The sequence below is a fragment of the Colletes latitarsis genome, chromosome 4, assembly GCF_051014445.1.
Source record: "Colletes latitarsis isolate SP2378_abdomen chromosome 4, iyColLati1, whole genome shotgun sequence".
Taxonomy (NCBI): Eukaryota; Metazoa; Arthropoda; class Insecta; order Hymenoptera; family Colletidae; genus Colletes; species Colletes latitarsis.
The window spans coordinates 39,898,639-39,910,735 of record NC_135137.1 but is presented as its reverse complement, the minus strand read 5'-3'; the positions used below and the strand labels follow the sequence as shown (position 1 = coordinate 39,910,735).

Sequence of the window (12,097 nt, the reverse complement as noted above, 5' to 3'; positions counted from 1 at the left end):
AAAGCAGGGGGGGGGGGGGGGGGGGGGTATGTAAAAAAAAATCGATGGAAACGCACGCGTGTCGTTCGTCGGTATTTGTGAAATGGCCGACACGTTACACCTGCCCGAGGCTGGGAATCGCGGCGCTCGCCATTAAGCCGCGGCCGAAAAAAAGGCGCGAAGCAAAGGGAAAAAGAGCGCGAACAGCAGCTGGTAAAAAGTTGTCAGGTTTTCCGGAATCCCCGCGAAAAACACGCATGGGCGTGGCAATGTGCAGCCGGAGTGGGATCGAAAAAACCAACGTGAACGCGACGCGGGCGCGCATTTGCACACCGCGCTATAAAAAGGTGAAACAGAAAGGAAAGGTATCGTCGTGTCACTGATCGAATACGACCGGTCGCAACGTTTTCGTACTTTTATCGGGAAACCGGAACGGATCCGGGCTCGGACCGAGCAAGAGAGGCGATTATTCCCGGAACTACCCAATGTTTTTCCTCCACGTTGATTATTCCCCTTCGGTACGAGTAAGAAAGGAAATTGCGATTTGTCGATACCCGAGCTTCGGCTTCAAATTCCACAAAAAACGGACGGTCGACCTTTTAATAATTAATTTAGCTGCTTCCAAAGAACCGTCGATCGTAACTTTAACTTCACAGACATTGAATAGGAAAATTGCTCGTCGATAGTAATTTAAAAATAGTTTTTTGTTCCGTAATATTGAAAAGGATTCGAGGTCTGAGTTTCTCGCGGAGTATTCGACCGCCTGGCTGCAAAGCCGGGCATCCAGGAGCGCGTTCTAATTGTCGAGGAAACAGAAAAGAACAAGGGATAACACTTTCAGCGACGCTGCGAGCAACGAAGAGGAATCTGGAGAGGAAGTTCGCCTCGGAATGAAAACAATGCCCGATTCTTTCATTTTCACCCGACGTTTGCGCCACTTACACCACGATGCGGATAGGTCGTAATAGCGGGCTTCAAATTAAAAATTTCACCGAGCTGTACGAAAGGAACCCGAGGAATTTTCTCCCCGGAAACTGTACGCGAGAGACGAAAAGCGTGAAGCCACGAGAAACCCGAAAAACGGCCATTTCCAGCTGCACGGTGTTCCGAGGTGTTTTTAAAGCCGGCCAAAAAATGAACGTATCGCCATAGATAAATGCGCGGTGTCGCAGCGAGCGGGGATGATCGATCAATTAACAAGGCGGAACAATTTATCTTCGACGAGTATTTTTCACTCGTCGCGTTATTTAACGAGAAGAAGCGTATTATTAACTGGCACGGAAAATCAGAACGTTCGCTAACAATGAACTGTTAAAATTTTAACGAAACGATTGTCGCTAAATGGCTCGCTGAAAAATTAAAATCCACGAGGCGGCGAAGAAATCGATCGTCGCGATACAAAGAGGAAATAAACTCGGCGAAAAATCAACGGTTAAGAATTTAACGAACTAGTCTTGAAATTAGCTACGCGAGGAATCGCTTCCACTTCAGCCGACAATTGCTAAATAACAGAGTCGCTTATTTTAATCGGAAGGAGAGAAACTTGACGGTGTGCAGAATTGATATTTCATAAAAATGCGTCGTCTGTTCGAAGTTTACACAACTGATCCCTGAACCGAATAATCGTCCCTAGTACAATTTCAAAAGAAAACGAAGCGCCGTTTAATTATTTCCGTGAAAAAGAGACGGTCTCGAAATAAACGGAGATAAAATTGGAAATCGAGTGGAACGAATTTTCCAGCAATCGATATTACTGGCAACCCTATTAACTGGCGAGTTCTTCCGGAAATGTTAAAATTCATAGTACCGAAATACTCCAACGGAGGAATTCTACATGAATTATCATAACGGAATACTGTAACTATATTTATTACGAGCAAGAGAATATTACAGGAAGGCAACTCTATTTCTTCGTGTATTATTAAACTATGCGACGCTAAATTGCAGATTAAGGAATATTCCACGCAACCCTTGAACCTAATTCCAATAAATATTCGACTCGGGCCGCGTTCGAGGACTTACATGGAAGCGTAAAAAAATAAATGAAAGAAAGAAATAGATTTCCATCCGAGTTTCCCCTAAAGTCCGTCCTTTATTTTCGCTTCTCGTTCTATCCTGGAACATTTTTATGGAAATTTCGTATTACGGTCTTTTTATATCCCCCCTCCGGTTTCCATGTTGCTATAAATCACTGTCAAGTACCTGCAGCGAGTAGCTTCGTGCGAGAAAAGAGCGTATCCAGGACCCCGTGAGTCTCGATTCCATCGATACGGGGAAAAAGTAAGGATGGAAAAACCGAGGTAGGGGAAAAAGTCGCGAACCGAACGTACAAATGCGAATTCCTTGTAGAACCGGGGAAACTTCCTTACAATGTCAGATCGGCGATCTACCAGCAGCGATCTTCCAGCTGCGATTAAAATTCATCCAACGCGAGTTCCAGTAACGAGCGTGTCAGGCTTGCGGTCAACCTCCGAACAATCGTTAGTTCGAATAGCGTAATTAGCTGTACCTGCGCACTGTTCGTGGTTTCCCGCGCCAAAACGAACAAACCGATCGAAAATGAACAGGAGTTCTTCCTTTCCTGCGGCGATCCGAAGCCAGCGAACGGCGGAAGTTTCGCTAAGAAAATTTTAAGGACTTTTCTTTTACTTTTCTTTAGACAGTATCGACTAAAAAGATCTTTAACTATGGGCTGAACTAAGAAGTGATTTCATGCCGTCTAACGATGACAAAAAAAGAGACGAAACCTCCTCATATATCGTACTTGAGCGTTCGAAACTCGTCGAAATGTTCACGAGAGCTTCTGTTTGCAAGCAAACCAGTAGCAATGGGGGATAAATAGTCGGGTAAATGCGATCGCGTATCGTTGCACTTGGTCCGATAATTGCCATCGATTATCCAGTCCAATGATCTCGCAATCGGCGTAATTAGCATCGATGGCAGGAAAGGAAGACAAAAAGAACGAGACTAGAGAAAATGATCGGGGTCTGTTATACAGGGTATCCCGCGTGAAACCACCTTACTACCTTCGTTCGTTCAAATAATAAAAGATATCAGGGACTATTATTTTTGGAATTATTCGTATATAAGAATATATACGTGCCTATATTATTATGACCCTCGTCAACGAGCTATCAAAGACGTACGATGATGTTCTGTTCTTATTCGAACACATTGTATTCTTCTTCCTTCCTCCTTCGCCAGTGTGTTTTCTCCAAGTATCGATCTCCTGAACGTTTCTTCCATTGCAACGGCTTTTTTCTCTCTCCGGCTTTCATCCCTGCCTATAAATCACTGTCAGAACGACTGGACGAAATGTATCTTCCCTTCAGAATAGGATTTTTGGTTTCGAGATCGGTGGCGTCGATGGCGCGCGAAAGAATGGGGAGAAAGATGGCCGATGCCGCGGCCCTTTGTCGCGTTTATTTCGACTTAACCTCGAACGAATTCTGTTCCACCGACGGAATCGGTAATTTTAGGAATTGGAACAACGCGTGCCACGGTTTACCCAACGGTGGATGCAACAATTTTGTCTGCCACGGTTCGAACGACGCCTATAAATCTGCCCCGCCCAATTTTCCACCGGCAATATTTTATCCCGCGTCTTTCTTCCTTTGTCGGCGCGGTCGTTCTCCCAATTGCGCGGTCTACGTAATTGTTATTCGTACCGGAGGAATTTGCAAAATTATGCAGAACGTATTCTGTCTCGTTGGTCGGAAATTAGAGAGAAAATCGAGCAACGTTCGAGATTCGAACGAACTCATCCTGGGTAGATTATTATTAAAACGTTCTTAAAACATGTTGACTCTAACTCGCGTAACCAACTTGAGCGGTCGATCGAGGCCGCAAAAGCAATGTCAAAACCTTCTCGACCCTCTTCCCGAGTTATAGCCATTTTCGTGCTCCGGCAATTCTTAACCTTTTAACTGCTGCGCTCGAGCACGCTCGAGCACGCTTGAGCACGAACGACAATCGGAGCAAATTTTATTTCCGAATGACGAATAAAAATTTTAGATTCATGCGCCAGCTTCCAGTTCACTTTTCATGCGAACGTTAAAATCCGTTAAGGAACTCTTTAAACCGATTTTCTGGCGGGCAAAGCCGCGGGTTGAATCTATTTCGCGAACGAGCCCGACGTTTGTGCTTTGGATCGATATAATTAACTTTGTTCCGGTTGTTTAAAGACCAGATGGATGAATATAATAAATTGCACGAATCGTTGGAAGAAGTTCCATTAGATGTTGCACGTCGCGTGTGATTTATGCATGATGGTGCCCCGTCCCATTTCAGCCAGACAGTTCGTGAACGAACGATTTTCTAACGGATGGATAGATCCGGCAAGACCTATTACCTGCTCGTTCCCTAAACTTAAATTCGCTTCAGCTTACAAACGTCTGCTTGCTCGACTCGTAATGCGAGCGTTGAGAAGACTTTGAAACGAATCCGAGAAAATATTTGGGATATTCGGGACACCATCCTCGAAATGGGGTTTCCTCGTACTAATTAGGGATCTAGCTACCAAAACGTTTCGTATCGCAAGAGAGTATGGCTTTTTCCCTGTTTTCTCTGGACGATATCGATAATACGAAGCGACAGACACCGATAAGCCGGGCGTTTCGAAGCGACACGATTCTACGGAAACGATTGCCGGGTCCACAATCCCTGTTTAACGACGGACACACTCGATCTAGAAATTTCCGAGATTGAAACAACGCTCGTGACCGCAGACGGTCGATCTCTGTACACAGCATACAGCTACATAACTGCCAGTTTCAGCCGCGATATGACGCGCCATGAATAAGTCTCCAACCGCTCTTGTTGGGCCGACATTGTCAGCAGGTAGCTTTCAACGGTTCTGCAACGCTCGTTATTGACGGTCCGTCTCTGCTGCTCGTTATGACGCGCGTAATGAGAACGTCGAAATTCAGACTGATCCCTTTTAACACCCCACTCGCTCGTCATTCCTCTAATTCGCCGTGAATATCTGTGCGAGTCGGTTCGATGCGTCAACTCGTACCTATCGGAACGAGCTACCGAACCATTTTGTCCTGCGCAACCGTCTCCAACGGGAATTAATTAATTCGGCCGTTCATCGACTGTTAAACTTGACTAAAATCGCCTTGATCGCCGCTACGCTTTTAAACAAACCAAATACGAAACCGATATCTTCTGTTTTTACTATATTTTACCGTTCCCCGATCCTTTCTATGAAATAAAACAAATTGCCACGAACAAGAACCGAGTTGAATGTGCAAAGAGTTGAAAAAGCGAATCGATCGATCCCCGTCTGATTCGAGAACGTCTCGGGTCAAGCTTCATTGTGTCGTAATAATCGAGACCGAATATAGGTACGATCGTTAATACTCATTATCTCCTCGCTTATCCATACTCTCGAGCGAAGTGGTTGAACCGACCCAGAGAGCTCGACCTCGTGGCACATTTTCGCGTTCGGATCGCAAGTCGGCCGAGCTCTTGAAAAGCGAAGTCGCATTCCGACGTCTCCCGCTGTCGCAGAATAGAACTCGCGCCACCGTCCCGCTCGCTATACAGTAATTAAAGTAATGAGGGATAAACCGCCCGAGGAGACTCGTAATTTATCCGCGGCTGTTTCTCCCCGACAAGCTCGTTACTGCAGATCGACTTTGTGCCGAGCAAGTTTGTCTCGAACCCGACGAATAGAACCAACAATACCTCGACCCACCCCTCCTTCCTCCGAATTTCACGCCCAACTTCCTTTGCTGGATCTTCCCCCTGAACCTCTTCTCGGGCCTTCGAAATTCTAGGGCTGCCGTTTCTACGTTTTTTCGAACGAGCCCCCGGGTCAGGGTCAAAGGTAGCGAATTGAAACTCTTTCAGTTTCGAAATGGAACTAACTTCCGTTTCTTACGTTTTTAGACCGCGAGTCGAGGCCGATTTCTGCCTGTGCAATCTACTTTAACGAGGCTCGATTTGCGCGTTACGAAATTCATGTCAAGCTAAAGAAAATTGCCTTTGTGGGAGTTGAAGGAACTAGAGGGAAGCGTACCTTACGATCCCCTGAAAATGTAATTTTATACTCGTTAACGTACCGCTCTTAATTTCCTCGTATATTACAAACAAAACTTGTGACGAGAGGAGGCGTGAAAAAGATTATTCGTAATAGATTAAACTTTCTCCTGAGAATTACGCGCGGGAAAATTACTCGTGTAATATAGAATACGTGAAGTATGCGAAAGGGATCTTATAAAAGTTTCGAGCAGCTTTCTAATTTAAGCTCCGCCGCTTCCCGGAGTTCATTAAAACCCGATTACGTCCGAGAAAAATGTTTATGTAAATAACGATCTTGGGCGTTGGAAAGTCCTTTCAGCGAGCGGCTGAACGCCCGTTTGGGTAAACTATCGACGGTAAAAGGCTTTTCCGACGCTGCAGAGGGAATAAAGTCTGCAAACTATACGAATAGTATAAATATAAGTGCCGTGAATTGGTCCATTCCTAATACTGAATAAATAACAGCACCGTTCCCTTTCAACGAAAGGTTCTGATTGAAGATTTTTGAAGCAAGCATCTTTGAAAAACCGTTTTGCGTTGTGATTGTTTCAGGACACCGACGGGCCTGGAGGACGTGAGCAAATACCCGGAGCTTTTCGCGGAGCTGTTAGCGCGAGGCTGGTCGGAGAAAGACATTCAGAAGCTGGCGGGTCTCAATCTCATTCGCGTGTTCAAGGCTGTGGAGAAGGTGAATCATTCTCGACGTAATTTAGACCGTATTTCTTTCGAGTGAAAACCGCGACCGCGACCGGAAACAGCGACGAGCTCCGTAAAAATAGTCCCGACGACGTCGCGTCCGGTCGTTTCTGATGCGAAATAACCGATGACCGGGAGAACCGGGTTAGCCGAGTCGACCAATATCGGATTTAATAAAGCGCACAAATCATGCATCCGCCGGTGCATCGTCGAGCGAGACGGCTGGACCGCGTACACTCGCCGACGATTTTTGTTCCCTTGGATTCCTGCCAATCCCAGAACCAGCTGGCTCGATCCACCACCTACTCAAACCACCGTCCCTCTTCCATGATTTGTACCCATCTACGACCTGTGTGCGTCCACGTGCACGTATAGGCTGCTCCGCGTCTACCACGGAATGGTTCGTTCCTCTCGCGACGCGCGAGTCTGCCACGTGTTAACGTTTATCCTCGTTTCTCGAAGCGAAAGCCAGCCAACAGAAAACTGAGAAGTAACTGCGAAACATCCACGACCGAAACGCACGCTCGAGTTTCGCGTTAAACGTTTATTAGAATCGACGAAATAGCAACGGATCTCGCTATCGTAATCGTAAATCCCTGCGCAGATTAGATTTTGTCTAAGCGACGGACGAGTCGCTGGCAGCCGTCTGGATCGGACAAGCGGACGAATAATAATTCGTATCGCGTCCTGACACTGCACTTACACGCCGCGGTTTCCGCGCGGGAACATTAATTTTAAACTTTCCTGGCGCGCCTCGGTTGTCCGTCGTTTCACCGCCGCGTCTTTTTACCGCCCTGTCGGCGACCCGTCGTAAAATATCCATTTGGCAGCGAAATCAAAAACAGACGTCGCCGCGAGGACATTCGGACCGTGTCCGAGTGTGCTTTAACAAGATATTACTCGAATTACACTGAGCCTGTAGTAACGCGCTGAATTACGCGTACAAATAGCGCGGGGTGTTTGACGACCCTTGACATGCCCATCACTGAAATTACAGCGATAATTTAATCGCGGCTTGGAGATGCAACGAAACATGCCCGCAAAACTGCGTTCGTTCGCACGCTAAAGTAACGGAAACCGTTGTACGACACTCGTTCGTTTAGTCGGTGCTATAATTTTCCTATTCCGATATAAATTGCGAAATTTTCTTGAAATCATCCTGACAGAAGCGCGAAAATGGATGCTAGTTTCCAGGGAAAACACGTTATCCGTACAAAAAGACACAATTTCCGTCGTAAAAGCGAAGATACCGAAAGACAATGCAAATTCGTATCTCTAAAGACCGGTCGAAGCTTCGAGTACGTCTTACCTGGGATACACCTGCGCGTTTCTATCCGCTTTGCAGGTCCATTCGAAGTGTAAGGAACAAGCCTTTGAACGATTTTAATTCTTACCCTCGTTAGAAACCTCGGCTCCCGACTGCTCGTTACCGGAAACGGGGAACGTTGTAATTGTTAAAACAATAGACCAGTCTACCGAGCACCGGGTAAAACGATGATGGAACTCTCTGTCGGCGGAATTGAATTTCGACACTATTTCTCGCGGAGGATGAAATTCCAGGACACCCGGGTTCGTGTACGCTTTTTTTTTTTGCCTTTGAAAGGCCCTTACGATGAAAAATCGACGAAATCGAATATTTGCATAATCACCGCGGACGAAATAAAGACTGACAAGAAATTCAAATACCGGCACGAATTTAATCGCGCTCGAATTAAAATGACGATACGTTTCGTTAAAAATGTTCAGATTTCGTGGACAAGATCTTGGGTAGATCGTCGGTGGCCCGAGAAGTCGCGCGTCCGTTAACATTTTAATTTCCCCAATGACTTCTCGGAGCGTTTCGCGACCGTGAGATTGAGGGGTCAGAAAAAAAATTCAATTTAAAGATAAAACGCGTACGCGGACAAATAGAGAACGCATTACAGCCGCGGCATTCGTAATCTCGACGTTCCACGAGACATGAAACGCGAAAGCGACAATAAAGGCAGATTTGATTAGAGGAGCCAGAATCGTCGAGCGTAAGTCACGGTCTCGTCTTTCTTCCAGCTTAGAACGCTGCACACGACAGCCCTTCAACGTGCTCGTTTTAATTGGATATTTCATCAAGCAAAGTATAGACGTTTCGTTCCGACATAATTCCTTTAACGCGCCGTGTCTTTCTTGCCTTTCTATTTGTACGCCACAAAAGTGATCCAAGATTATTATTAACGTTTGTTCAAATTGTTAAGTAGAAATCGACGACGCAAAATTCTGTAGGGAGAAGACGACTATGAAAGAGGGGACGAACGCGGAACGGCTCGTTCCGCGATTAAAAAGCAAAAACACAAGCAGGTTAGAAAAAAAAAAAGAGGCGTTCAGAAAAAAGTTGTGAACATCGGTTACGCGTTCGCCTAGCGTCGAAAGCTTCGGGCCGGACCGTAATGGCCGTGGAAGGTTAATGGGCTTACCGAAAATTGATGGCGGCTGTGCAGGGTCGCATGAAATACGTGCACCACGAACTTTTTCCCCTGGCGGTCGACGCGCGGCCGCTTTACCGCCACGCAACCTCTCTCATGCATTCCCTTTTTCCCTTCGACCGACGATCGTCGAGCGTGATTTTTCCTGAGAATATTCGTGACGCCATGTGCATCGTACGAGCTCGACCACCCCCTCGTGCAACCCTCTCTGCCTCGATCGTCCGAGCTTTCAGGAACTCGAGCCACCGTGAAAATTGATTGACTTTTTCCCTGCATCTCAAATATCGAGTCCGCGACGGGCAATCGGTTCCGACATATCGGTCTCCGGTTATGAAAATTATCAAACTCGACGGGGCATTCTTTTATTCTGACACGAAGGGCGGTTCTGTATGTAAAAATAAGTCTCGTTCGAAGCCTGGTGTTCGAGAAAATCGACTTGCACTTCGTTGCAAGTAGAAAGTGTGATCAATGGTCGGACACGTCAGCCGAAGCGTAGTGAATTTCACTTGATTCTGGTAAATTTTCGGAAAAAGGGAGAACGACGATTTGAAACATTTCTTTTCTACGTATATTCTTCGATTTCCCTTCGAGCTGAGTCAGAAGCAAATTCGAGAAACCTAAACTTGTCAGAGTTTCAAGAAGTCTACCGTAATAAGAGTCGAATACTTCTGTTCGCAGGTTCGCGATGACATGGCCGAGGAGGGGGTGGAACCCATGGAGGAGGAAATCCCGCACGAGGATATAATCGGGCGGAATTACTGCCGTTACAGCGTGAAACGACTGATGGCTCCGTAACCGGTGCCAATCCACTCCGAGGACGCTCGAAGAATAAAATAGAGGGCCGGGAAGAGGAACGAGGGACGCCGGGAATCGAATCAGCGAGAACGAAACTCTCTTTAGAACCCTTCGATTCGTGAACTCTCGTATTCGAGGGCGAGGGTTCGGCCACCTTCTCCCTTCGGCCCTTTTCGCCGTGACTCTCGCTCGCGTACGTAAGTAGATAGGCAAACTCGATTTTCTCCGACGACTCCCGGACTCGCGAGACACGATCGCTCGTGGAACAAAGTGTCCGACGAAGATCCAGGGATCGTCGCGCGAAATCTAACGCGAGCATCGGACCTTTACAAAACAGAGTGGACGATTCGAAGACCAACAAGTTCGTTTGAACGTTTCGAGGACTTTAGAGCCGGGCGTACTCGATGTTTAATCTGCACTCAACGATTTCTTCGTCGATGCTGGAACCAAAACTGTTCTAGTCAATAATAATTATATTATACATATAAATATATACATAAATATGTACACATAACGATCGATCTCGCGAACGACTGACACCGATCGTTACGGCGGTGGCTACTATGATCTTTCGCGGATGACTGCTAAATGTGCCGTGATGTATGTGCGAATGAGTGCCTGCGTGTGAGAGGAATAACGATGCTTGTACATATGGTACCTGAAGTCGAAGAACATATTGATCCTCCCTGTGGAGCAGACCGATCCGACGATGTTTCTCCGGAAGTCATAAATCGAAACGTTGAACTTTCCGGCAAGTCGATCTCCACCTTCGAACGATTAGGAAACGAGACGGTCGGTTTGTTCGAACGGTATCGGAGGTGATTAGATATGAAATTAGACTCGAAGGAGCTAAAACGTTGACACGGTCAACGCGTACTGCGAGAACTTTCCTACGATTTTGCACGATCGAAGTTGAACGTCGACACCGCGCGTCGACGTATATCACGTTTATGATTCGATGATTTTGGAACGCGTCTCGTTAATCGTAACCACCACCTTTAAGACTCGTATACATATACTACTAAACGCACCAGATAATATCCTTTCTTAACGATGTTTTTACACTAAACTTTTAATATAGTCAAAATTTTAATGACCGCGTTCGCGCGTCGAACCGTGAAAAAAAAAACGAAAAAAAAAAAGAAGAAACATACGAAGCATCAACTTCCCTCGTGCCGATACATCACCCGGTCGTTGGTTTTACGAGAAATCGCGCGACCACTTACGTTCCGATTAAAGAAAAAAAAAAAGAAAAAATGAGAAAAAAATACCAAAAAAGACTTCTTTCGTATCGATCGATTGTAACGACCATTCGTGTGCAAGTAGTCGTGGTCAACGAAGCGCCAGCCTCGTGAGTATATCCTAACATTTCAAACATTACTGATACCCGAAATAAAATCGACGACGAATCGAAATACAGTCGTTGTTAAACTAAACCTGTCTACTAGTGTTTCTTCTTTCAGCGTTCCACTCCTTTTCCTTGCGATATTGGAAATTAAGGGCGTTCCGCTTTAACAGATTATTTTGTCCAATCAACGAAAAAGTAAGCGAGATATTCAAAGTGATAAAATTACTTTGGGACAGTGTACACGCGATCTCGCGATAGGTTCGACCACAAACGATTTAACGTAAGGTTAAGAGAAAACGGTATCGAAACAGGAAGTCGATGCTCGGCCATGCGGGGCAAATAAGCCGGCGAAGTAAACCCAGGGATGTAAATTGAGCGCATCGATCCTCCAATTTACAAGTAACAAAGGGCACCTCGCTCGTTGCTGATTCACACAGCGCGTAGGAACCAATCAAGTGCAAAGCACACGCGTTGAAATCGTAAACGCCGACCGGTTTATTGGCAATTCGGGATCATACGTGCTGTAAATTCCGGCCGAACTTGATTAGATTGTCGTTCCGTGGATTTGATAATGGCCGGATTACCTAATCGAATAAATCAATCCGAGCCTTTTGCAAAATTTCACGCAAAGCCGCAAACACGAAAATCCACCGGACGGAATTTATTTTCGACGGCTGTTTTCTATCAGCCTCGCATCCGTTGCTTGCTTCCGGTGTTCGACATTGATTCGAATAAAATTTTCTATATAAATGTGCATTTCCTCTTAGATAGGATCTTCGATTTCAAAAAATCGAGG

General features: G+C 46.0%; 1 protein-coding gene across 4 annotated transcripts in view; it reads left to right on the top strand.

The window, feature by feature from the left end:
• Positions 1 to 11,409, top strand: part of LOC143341225 (dipeptidase 1) — a 61,731-nt gene extending 50,322 nt beyond the window's left edge. For 3 of the 4 annotated variants that reach the window (XM_076763965.1, XM_076763964.1, XM_076763966.1), the window contains 2 exons: positions 6,559 to 6,694; positions 9,837 to 11,406. In XM_076763965.1, coding sequence (XP_076620080.1) covers positions 6,559 to 6,694; positions 9,837 to 9,953 — 253 coding nt within the window. In that variant the 3' untranslated portion in view covers positions 9,954 to 11,406. Of the gene's footprint in view, positions 1 to 6,558; positions 6,695 to 9,836 lie in introns of all 4 variants that reach the window. The other variant, XM_076763967.1, reaches the window with a different exon arrangement.
• The last annotated feature ends 688 nt before the right edge of the window (positions 11,410 to 12,097 follow it).